Here is a 12,082-nt window from a genome sequence, read left to right on the forward strand (position 1 = left end):
TATAATTTGCACTGCACACGAAAATAGTTAGTATAATTTAAATTTTCTTTGGCAACTTTCTGCTAATTTTCTTTTGACTATTTCCTTAATATAACAGATTGCCAGAACATTTTGAAAATACTTAGTAGTCCAGCAACAAATACGGAAACAAAAATAGTTAATGTTTCAGGTCAAAGCCCTTCATCAGTACTGCTTCCATTGATCGAATGAAAATAATGCTGGAATGTTCCTGCTTCATTTACAGTATTTCCAATTTTGTAATTCCAGGATATCCGACATCAAGCCAGTGACTTCCCTTGTAAAGTAGCCAAGCTTCCAGAAAATAGAAATCGGAACAGATATAGAGACGTCAGTCCATGTAAGTGCAGGGAAAGGGGTCTTAATTACTGTAAAATGTGAACATGTAATACATTCACATTTCCTGCTGAGTGGAGTCCAAACAATATGCAACTAATCCATAAAATAAAATGCTAATTGACAATGTAGAGCTCAAAGATGATGTATATAAAATGTGTTCTTGTTGATTAATGGCTTACAACCTATGATTTGCCCTAGAGTGTTTACACCCATTGTAAAAAAAAAAGGGCTGAGGAAATAAGATGAAAGTCATGATGTTCAGCTATAGATTTTTATTCTTGTGGAAATTGTGAATGTGACTTCAGCTCTGTCAAAACATCAATGTTTTGATTTTTTTACATTGTAAGATATTTTCAAGAAAAAATATGCAATAGCTGAGAAGCTTTGCATTAATAAACATTGGCTATAATTAGGCTGTGTTTTGTTTCTCATTTCAACAATTATGGCTACTGTATTTCTGTAAACAAATTTTTACTAGGCATGTCCAAGATTTGTATTTCTGAACTTCTCAAACTAGATGTAGATGTATATTAATGATTTGATGATTTGATTGCATGTTAAGGTATTGGAATTCAGTATTCAAGAATAAATGTCTTATTTGTAATTATTTTATCTTTCACGGAATATGAGAGCATAGTGATTTCCAAGAGGTTGAGCAATCTGACTGTTTTTAATCATCCATTGTAAGACATTGGGCTGACTGAATTGTGGACCATTGATACAGACATGAGTTCAAATCATGTCATGACAGCTGGAATATTTGAATTAATGTAATTGAATGTCTTTATTTTAAAGAGCTAGAAATAGAAAACACAGACCACTGGGAAGACTTTGCATGTCAGGCAGCATCTCCGAGGAGAATTTTATCAAAAAGTTAGTCTCTTCATCAGTAACCATGAAATCATCATTTTTTTTGTAAGAGCTCATCAATTTTTCACTAATGTCCAAACGGTTCAGAGCAACATTTTTTAAAATGTGAGGTAGACAAAAATGCTGGAAAAACTCAGCGGGTGAGGCAGCATCTATGGAGCGAAGGAAATGGGCAACGTTTCGGGTTGAGACCCTTCTTCAGACTGATGTGAGGGGGGGATGGGGGGACTGGGAAGAAGAAAGGAAGAGGTGGAGCCAGTGGGGGGGGGGGAGACAGCTCGCAGGGGGGGGCGGTGGCAGCTCGCGGGGGGGGACATCATTCGCAGCGCGGACGCAGCACGAAGAGCCATTGTGACGTCATCAGCCAAAGCCGCTCGGTTTTCTTTTCAAAGACATTTCAGATTTGTGAACATTTTCATAAATAACTCGAGAAATAAAGCATTCATTTTTCAGATAAGACAATTTTGGACTCCACGGGATAAAACACTACAGGAATATGTTAAAACAATTCGTTTTTTTGAGTAGATGTGATCACACACAAACAAATAAATACACTCATTCACTTAGATCAGAGTTTTATAGTTATAATAAGGATAAGGATGTGCATTCCACCAGGATAAAACTGTCGGCCGACTGTTTAATGCGTTACATTTTATTTTCCATTAACTGACTGATTCAACAATTGTTACCATTCCTGTTGTTTCAACTTCCATGACTACTGACTTGCAAACCGTTTAATCCAAAGACATTTTAGAAATATGCACGTGGGAAACAGATGTCAGGCCAAGGCAAAAGGAGGAAAGAGTAGAGGCCTTATCAGGAAGGTGGATGCGAGAAGGTTTTTAATTGAAGAGAGATTTAGGTTGAGGATCTTTATATGTAAGATATTTGAGTTTGTATGGTGGTTACATGGGTAAGCAGAGCAAGATGGATGCAGTAAGAAAATGGACAAAATGGTGTTTGAAAATATAAGAGGGCTATAGAGAGAAGTGATGTTGCCGGGCGTGGAAGCAACAAAAAACTATTTGAACAGGTGATTGACTATGTTGGCGTAAATGAGGACAGTTGTTTAGACATGAATGTACCAGAGACATGATATTCAGATTTAAAGCTCATCTGAGAATTGATTAGATTGTGAAAAAGCTGAGCAATTGGATTGCTTTTAAGTGTGGCAAGGTTAAAGAACTTTAGTGGTGTTTTAAGTCAGTGGAAGTTGTGTCATGTCAGATGCTGGTTGTGACATCAGGGTTTCTTTTCAAAATGGAAAAAAATTGTAAAGTATTGTTTTTAAAAGCAGCCTTGTTTGACGGCTATTAAAAGAGTTTTGTAATCTGTCAATTTTGCATTTTTGTGTAAAAAGATCAAGAATTACAAATGTGCAGTGTACTCTTTCATTTCATTGTTCCAACGGTTGCCATGAAAAAATACGAAGATCCTTTTTACAGAATCAGAATCATATAGAATGAAAACAGGTCCTTCGACCCAACTTGCCCTTGCTGACCAAGATGCCCCATCTATGCTAGTCCCACCTGCCTGCAATTGGCAAAGCTTATCCTATCCATGTAGCTACCCAAATGTAGCCATGTTTTAGTGACTGTGTTTTCCCTACAGCCACCCCCCATGCTCCAGCACAACCCATATTTCAAGTAAAGGGTGAAAGCATTGAATTATAATAGATGCATGAAAAAAAGTAATTCCTGTAAAAAATAATAATAAATATTCCCTTATTGTTATTACCATAACTCATCAGTCATTATTTTCACATTTGTGTATGGTCTGGGTGCCTTACCAAATCCCATCTGAAAATCAAAATATACTGCCTTTGCACTTTCTCTTTGTTTTCTAGTGATGAAATATTGTGTCAAATTCCCTAGGTCTAGTTATCTTGGGATGCAGATTAAGGCCCTTTGCATTTGTGAATCACTCCAGTCTTTAGTAAAACTAAAACACAAGTACTCACAAGTACAAGCTTGGTCTATCTAGACCCTCTCTTGTACCTAGCTGACTCCCTTCCTCTTCCGACTGATGCCTCCCTCCTTGCTTCATTCCATGTTGTGTTGTGTTCCAGTGATTCCTAAATACCCATTCTTGGTCTGGTCGTTGAATCATGCCAAACCTTTGCTATTTTATTAGATGCTATTTTGTTGTGTTACTGAGGTGTTGTTTTAAAATTGAAAAATAAATGAGGAATTGAGTATATTTGGTGAGGAAATAGCATTAATAATATGAATGCCAATATGAGACATTATAGAAAAAGAATGAAAACAGGACACGAGATGTTCAAATTGTACATAGGAAACATTCTGGGTTAAATCATGACAAATGAATTGTAAAGTGTAAGAGGCAGATGAAGAAATGGTGCACAAGATAGGTTAGATTGTTGGAGCGAGATCAAATTATTCAAGACGTCAAGAGAGTTTATTGTCATGTGTCCCAGATAGGACAATGAAATTCTTGCTTGCTGCAGCACAACAGAATATTGTAAGCATACATACAGAACAGTTCAGTTCAATTCAATATATGCATAAATAAACAGATAATGTTCTGTAGTCCAAAGCAGGACTACAGAACATCAATCAGAAATCAATCTGAGTAATGGATTTTTCCAATCCCCTTTTTCCTAGATGGGTAAACACAAAATGCTGGAGTAACTCAGTGGGACAGGCAGCATCTCTGGAGAGAAGGAATGGGTGATGTTTTGGGTTGAGACCCTTCGTCAGACTAGTTAGGGGAAAGGGAAACGAGATATAGACAATGATGTAGAGAGATGGGTATCTTTTATTTTGTGCAGCCAACAACTCCAGAAAATTGCATCCTGGTTTTAAATACAGGCCACAGAAAAAAACGTCATGTCAAATGTAGGATTAAGATATGTTAAGGTTATTTTGAAGAAGCATAAGAACCTGCTTGTGATCTGGGACAATATTGGACTCTCATATTTACCCTTACTGTATCAATATTAACAGGAACATTGTTTTACTTTGTTCGAGCAATGTTGAATCAGTATCTAATTCTGATATTAAGAGATGGACTTTAATCTGTAAACTAAATTTTGAATTAAACTGCAAACTGTATTAAATAAATGAAGAAGGGTCTTGACCTGAAATGTCACTCATTCCTTCTCCTCAAGGATGCTGCCTGTCCCACTGAGTTACTCCAGCATTTTGTGTCTATCTTTAAATAAATTCACACGCAGTTATCAAATTTCTGCCATTTATACTCCTATATGGCAACTGAATATCCTCTATTAAAAAAAATTCAGCACAGAAATGATGAAACAAGCACTTCTCTTTTTAACCAGTGGGGTGTTTTTTTAAACTACACCCCACTGGTTAAAAAGAGAAGTTGCTTGTTTCATCATTTCTGTGCTGAATTTTTTTTAATAGAGGATATTCAGTTGCCATATAGGAGTGTTTCTTGACCCGTAGAACAATGACCGTTTTTGATGATTTTTCTGGTTTTAATTGAACTAGAATTGAAGGAGTTGGCTTTTCAATTTTACATGAACACTGATTTTTCTTTCATTTTGTCTCATAACCAAGCAACTGTGATGTACAAACTATTTCCAGCTTTGTGCCTAGCAGGATTATAAAACACCCTCATGTTCAGATAAAATACTTGTTTCTAAAGAATGTGGTATTGCGACAAAGTAAATGTATATCAGACCATTTAATATTATACCCTTTCCGTGCTACAAATAGCTTGATTGGTACTTCCTATGTGCCTCTGTTGCCAAAAATATAGCAGATATAGAATGCTCACAGCTCTTGTTTTTATTTTAAAGTTGATCACAGTCGAATAAAGCTGCAGCAGGGTGATAATGACTACATTAATGCAAGCTTGATTAAAATGGAGGAGGCTCAAAGAAGTTACATTCTAACTCAGGTCAGTATTCTTGAGTATGGCACATTGTTGAAATTAATCATCTCTAAAAAAAAATTGTCTTTTTAAAGATTAAATTATTGCACAGGTTCTCACTTCCTTTCCAAAACATGGGACATTTGGCATAAGTGGTCAAAATATAAAGTGAACCTGAGATGGTCCATTGAACAGATCTTCCTGACCCCAGTCCCTCTGCCCGGAATTGTTGCCTGCAGTTAATAACACTGCATTCCAATTGTGAAAAGCAGAGTTATTTAAATATCCAGGTGATTTAGAGATCCCAAAATTTCCAATGTCTCAAATTGCATTGCAATCTCCGTACCATTCTGCTGTTTATAGGTTGCACTTCAATCTTTGCATCTTTCTCCTGTTTTACATTAATTGTTGCATTTATTATTATATCTATCATTACAAAGTATACTGTTTGCTCTGAACTTCATGCAAACAAGATAAACAAGCAAACAAGAAAACCAGGGGCCACGGTTTAAGAATAAGAGGTAGGCCATTTAGAATGGAGATGAGGAAAAACTTTTTCACCCAGAGAGTTGTGAATTTGTGGAATTATCTGCCTCAGAAGGCAGTGGAGGCCGATTCCCTGGATGCTTTCAAGAGAGAGATAGATAGAGATCTTAAAGATAGCGGAGTCAAAGGATATGGGGAGAAGGCAGGAATGGGGTACTGATTGTGGATGATCACAGTGAATGGCTCGAAGGGCCGAATGGCCTACTCCTGTACCTATTGTCTATTCATTGCACCCTAGTGTTTATGATCATTAACCATATCTGAATCTGAACCCTTTGACAGTAGAAAAGTCATAGACCTGGCGTTGCCGGCTGTGGAAACGTGCAGGGATTTTATTAACAGTTTAAACATAAATTAAATAAAACACTTTACAAATTTTAAGGCATTAAAATGTAACGTGCAATACTTTTAAGAAAATGTAACATTTTCCTATGCTGCTAGTCCAAAGACCCACAATCCCCATTGAAATCAAAGGAGTTTACGATTCAAGACATTCATTTCTTCTGCATTGTCTGGAAAGGACCTACTCTGGGTCTGCACTGGCTCTGGCAATTGAAGGAGCAAACTGACAAATTCTCTATCCCATGCTACCAGCTCCTCCTTCACATCATCACCAGTCTGTCAGTGAATCTATATTTAGTAAGTATGCATGGATGTCCAGGACTTGAGAGCATTTCAGGCGGTATTGGTGGAAGCTAAGGAATGGTTGCTGTTTTTGGGTTGAGATCCTGCATCAGTACTGAATGTAGAGGGAATATAGCGAGTGAAGTCGAAGTAGTGTAGAAGTGAGAGGGAGAGGTGAGACAATAACCTGGGAGGTGATGGATGAAAATAAAAGGTGGGGAGGGGGGGGGGGGCGTAGAAGATGGAACTAACCCTCACTATCCCCTGGCTCTTTCCCCGGCAAAGGAGAAACAAATATATGCAAATCCTTGTCCCTTCACCACCTCCCTCTCTACCATCCAGGGACCCAAGTTGCCCGTCCAGGTGAGACAGGCTTCTCCATTCTGATCTATTGCTTTTGATGCTACTGTGGTCTGTTAACAATTTCCAACTTAGGGCTTGGGGGTGGGTGCTGTCTGTAAATCATTACGGTTTATCTGCACTGTTTTGAAATGGCGTGAGTTTATTTTAATCCTGGTTTAAAAGAAATAAAGCTTGTCTTTATATAAACTTTCACAAGCCCTATATTTTGTAGCCACAAACTATAACTTTAAGGATACCCTTGTCGTGGATGACAAAGAAATATGGTAATAAATAGCCACACAGCAAAATTCCTTGAATGTTAGAGAGATAAATGGCCAGATTGTCAGTTATAGTGATGTTGCCTGCAGTCTAAGCATTGACACCAATGGTTTTTGTGTCGAGAGATATATTTAATGTCCTGAAAATATATAGACGGATCTATACTTCAATATTTTACATACTTGAATACCTACAGCAATGTAGCAGAATTTCAGGCTTGGATTATAGGTAAGGGGTTTAGCCTGTAAGTTCTGAAGCAAAAGAGCTAACACTAAACACAGAGTGCCATCCAGTTGAATGATCCATAACAGCATTTTAGTCATCTTAAATAGTTTTTTCCGCTTGACAACCATTGCATTATTTTCTTCTGTCTCCCATTCCCATTCTCATTCTCACAAACTATGTTCTGTACTGGTCACAGCATGGAAGAAATGTGAACGAAACTGTGGATCTGGAAATGTTGAGATACGTATAATTTTATGTAAATTTGTACCTATTTTAACACAAGTCCTGAGTTGAATATTTTCGCTCCTGATCATTTTGTGCCTACACTTCTCCTTTCTATAGCCCATCTTCTAACAATCTTAAAGTTTCTAAATATCAGTTTTTATGTTCGAGCTGCCTGCTTGTAAATTGGATAACGATAACGTTTTTTGTATCTTGGATTGGCAGAGTATGCCTGCAGTATACAAAAAAATAATCTGTTGCTTTTACAGGGACCTCTTCCAAATACATGTGGCCATTTCTGGGACATGGTTTGGGAACAAAAGTCTCGGGGAGTGGTGATGCTCAACAGATTAATTGAAAAGGGATCAGTAAGTAGTTGAATTTATCTGCATTCATTTCATAAAGCGCTGTGTGGAGTTGTTGAAAATGTGAATCTTCAGTTAAGATATGAAATTTATCAAATTAATTAACAGCAGTAAAAAATTAATTGTAGTTTAATCTACTGTCTTGATTGATTATAATGGCGACTGAAAGAACTACTTTAGACCATTATATTAGAACAAAAAGTTATTTTGCCAGGGCATGTGGTATTAATAGGCCTTGATAATTGAATGTAATGATATGCATCTATCTTCCTCTGCCTGAAAATAACTTTGGTGCTTCTGCCATTTGTTAACAGAGAAACCTGATAATGGGATGACCTGCATATGTTCTTTCCTTGTTTCAGTTTGGTGTTGGATTGTAGGCAGTCAATTATGCAAAGAAACAGCCAAATTTGTTCTAAATTCATTAAGTAAACCTCGGGCATGGCTTCAGGCCCCAGAGTCATTCCCACTTAAGTACCATTAGTCAGTAAAGGCTTACTGCTACTTATTGTCCATCTCCCTATTCTTGGATAGAACCATTTCTAGTGCTTTACTCTTCTGTGAAGAGCAAGGCTTTATTTCTTATGTATATACTAAATTAAATTTATTTTATCGATAAGCAGTCTAATGTTTTAATTTTTGGAGATACAGTAAAGAAAGTAACTCAGTAATTCAGTAACTCTTCGGCCCACCGTGTCCACATCGACCATTGATCCCACTTTCTCATCCACTCCCTACACATTAGGAGCAAAATGTATTTTTACAGAGGCCACATACCAGCACATCTTTTGGATGTGGGAGGAAATCGGACTACCCAGAGGAAACTCACACGGAACATGCGAACTCCCCACGGATACAATACTTTTTTTTAGGATGGATAAATATCATTGCATCAAGAGCTTCTTAAGTGATTTGGCGCATAAAAAATAACTGCATAAAATGTCATTCTTTCGTAAAATTTGTATTTTCCAGCCAGAAATAAAAATATTTATTGGATGTCAGAGCTAGTTTGGCAGTAAGACTGTGCTTTATTGAAACTTAATATAATAATGCTGTGTTGGTTCATTTCGAAAAGTAGAAAGTTTGAATGTCGGTTACAAGGTCATGCCAATTTATCCAGACATTTTGTAATTCCAGGTAAAATGTGCACAGTACTGGCCAAGTAAGGAAGAAGTGGACATGGTTTTTCCAGACACACACTTCAAGTTAACATTGATTTCAGAAGACGTAAAATCATACTACACAGTCCGTCAGTTGGAGGTTGAAAACCTTGCAGTAAGTGCACCAACAAATATTTAATCTTGATTTTTGTACGTTTTTTGTTTAAAATCCTTTACAGTTAATAGTATTGCCTTAATTCCCACTGCAGAATATCAAGAAGGGATAAGGTGACCAACGTTAGTTGAAACCATTTTATATATCCTCATAATTATGCTGTTTGCAGATGTCCAAACTCACAATTAATAAAATGTTATTCTTTCAAGCCTAGCAAATGTAAAGGGTTTCCTGTGCTGGTTGATGCAAGAGCGTGTGCAGAGGTAACACAGAAGAAAACTATTTATTTCTGTCAGAATTAGTCTACAAGAAATCAAATGCATTGCTCACTGTCTTCTATTATAATGAACCAGGAATTATAGATCTTTTGATGCATTAGATAGGTATCTTTTGGAACAATGTATCTGGGGTTTTTGTTTTGAGACTCTCAGCCAAAATATCTGTGTACCACAACTATTATTAATCCTAGAAAATGGCAATTGGATTACACCATTTCTTTGAATTAGTTTCTCAATTTGTGGCCAGTAGCAGATTAGATTAAGCTTTCATGGGTATTGATTTTTTTTTTTAAATTCATATACTTTAAGTAGATTTAAAGGAACAGCAAATGGGACATGCACGAACGTACGTCATTTTGTGAATTAGCCAAGTTAATCAATTTTTCTGACGTTGATTCATAGATTAAGAATGAAGACTCCTGTTCTTTGAATGCTGTTGTCTCTAGCATTTCCCAAAACAATTTCATTTAAATTTTCCTTCAGCATCTCAGATAAAAGAAGCCATCTCTGATATTTAATATGCAATAGCCCATTAGAAACATGGAAAAAGCATCAATTGGGTCTTTGGAACTGAATAAATATTTGAAAACTGAACATGTGATGGAAGGAACTGCAGATGCTAGTTTATACCAAAGGTTGACGCAAAATACTGGAGAGGCAGTGTTGACCTGCTAAATTACTCCAGCACCTTGTGAAAACTGAACATGGCAGGTTGTTACACTACTGAAGTACTGAAAGATTGAACCCCATTTTTTAATTTAGAATCTGGCTGAAAACTGTGGCTCATTTATTTTTGTATGGAATAACGTGACTGACAGAAACACCTTTCTTGCAACTGATAAATAGGCACCAAATCTCTAAGTACTATTATATAAAAAACGATATTACTGTTTTTATGATTTGATAAATTAGAATAAAAGCTTTTGTGTATAATTTTGAGTTTAGATCATGCACTGTTGATGTAGCCAGTATGTAACTCTCCATTTCAATCCCAGGAAGGAATATATAATTATGATTCATGCCTCCCTAATTAGAACCAGCTGTTGATATCTGCTTTGGCAAATAGCAGATTTTTATCAGAAAGTCAAAATTTGGATCTGTTGCAAAGATTTTGGGTGGATGAACTGCCCAGTACAGAGGAATTTAAAACCACCTGATATTCTGATATTTTGGATAAGGCATTGAACTGATGTCCTAAATGGTCTGTCCATGGACCATGAAAAAGAAATCCTTCACAAATATTTGAAGTACAGGATTTTTCAGGCCTGTCTTTAATCCTGAACCAGAATCACCAGAAGCATCTTGTCATTTGTGGGTCTTACTATGAGTAAATTCGGGCCACGTTCACTGCATTATAAAGTTCTTTATTTGCGACAAAGTGTTTTAACCGGACAATGTAACAAGTGCTGATTCTGATGAACGCCTCTGACCTGAAAGCTTAACTGGTTCCCTTTCCACAGATGCTCCTTGATCTGCATGAGTTTGTTCTGCATTTTTGTTTTTATTTCAGATTTACAACATGCAGTTGCTTTGATTTTTTTCTTCATAAAAATGACTTAGTATGTTTTTGTAACGTTTTCATTTTAATAGTTAAGGTGACCAACCTGGAAAGTAAAAGATTGTGATCGTTTGACTATAAACATAGTTTTCAATTTCACAAAGTCCAATTTATTTTCTGTTATGAAGCTTGATGGGCCCCATGCATTCATCCATAACATAGGTGGCATGTTAGAAATTAGGTAAAAGTAATTCTAGAGACTAATGGTCTCCAAGATGTGTTAAGACTATACTAATCCAATTGTTTGGCATACATTAAGAATGGAATGTTGAGTGTATTTCTTTAGCATTACCATAAGTAAAGTTGATTCTCAGAACAAGATTTTTGAGATGCAGTTGTCCACTTGTAGAGTACAGGACACACAATATGACAAAGCTACTGTTGTGAATATAATGGGGACATTCGTTATTGCACTTGTAGGCATTGCATTTTTAATTTCTATAATTAAAGAACATTAGTTTTCATAAGACAAATGTGTTTTAGTTCAGTTCAAGTAATAACATTAATTTATGATAAATGCTTTGGGATATGTGCATGTACTTCGATGGTAAAATTATCACTAATCCATTTCAATGCCTGGTTGTATTTATTCTTTCATTTTGTCTCTCTACTTATTTAGACCAAAGAAACCAGGGAAATTTTGCACTTTCATTATACCACATGGCCTGATTTTGGAGTTCCAGAATCTCCTGCTTCATTCCTTAACTTCCTTTTCAAAGTGAGGGAATCTGGCTCGCTGAATCCAGAGCATGGGCCCATTACAGTTCACTGCAGTGCAGGAATAGGAAGATCTGGCACATTCTCACTGGTTGATACCTGTCTTCTGCTGGTATGTACTATTATAATGTTGCATTTAAAAAGCTTCCAAATACAACAATATTATAAATGGTTGAGGCTGACTTTGAGTGTAACATTATTACTCTAAATATCTGTGGTATGTTGCTGCACACATGGAAGGAAGTTTACCAGTCAAACGATAAACTGCTCTTCCTGTACAAACAGTTGATATGAAGAAAGCAGCTGAATTCCCAGCAGTACATTATATCTATATATATATATCTATATATATATATATCTATATATTTATATATATATACATATTTATATATATATATACATATCTATATATATATATATACATATATATATATATATATATATATATATATATATATATATATATATATATATCTATATACATATATATATATATATACACATATATATATCTATATCTATCTATCTATATATATATATACATATCTATATATATATACATATAT

General features: G+C 35.9%; 1 protein-coding gene across 2 annotated transcripts in view; it reads left to right on the top strand.

Moving 5' to 3' along the window:
• Nucleotides 1–12,082, top strand: part of ptpn1 (protein tyrosine phosphatase non-receptor type 1) — a 68,708-nt gene that overhangs the window by 43,994 nt on the left and 12,632 nt on the right. For both annotated transcript variants that reach the window (XM_033041538.1, XM_033041537.1), the window contains 5 exons: nucleotides 268–358; nucleotides 5,012–5,112; nucleotides 7,593–7,691; nucleotides 8,826–8,963; nucleotides 11,419–11,628. In XM_033041538.1, coding sequence (XP_032897429.1) covers nucleotides 268–358; nucleotides 5,012–5,112; nucleotides 7,593–7,691; nucleotides 8,826–8,963; nucleotides 11,419–11,628 — 639 coding nt within the window. The remainder of the gene's footprint in view (nucleotides 1–267; nucleotides 359–5,011; nucleotides 5,113–7,592; nucleotides 7,692–8,825; nucleotides 8,964–11,418; nucleotides 11,629–12,082) is intronic.

Source organism: Amblyraja radiata, chromosome 23 (assembly GCF_010909765.2).
Source record: "Amblyraja radiata isolate CabotCenter1 chromosome 23, sAmbRad1.1.pri, whole genome shotgun sequence".
Classification (NCBI taxonomy): domain Eukaryota; kingdom Metazoa; phylum Chordata; class Chondrichthyes; order Rajiformes; family Rajidae; genus Amblyraja; species Amblyraja radiata.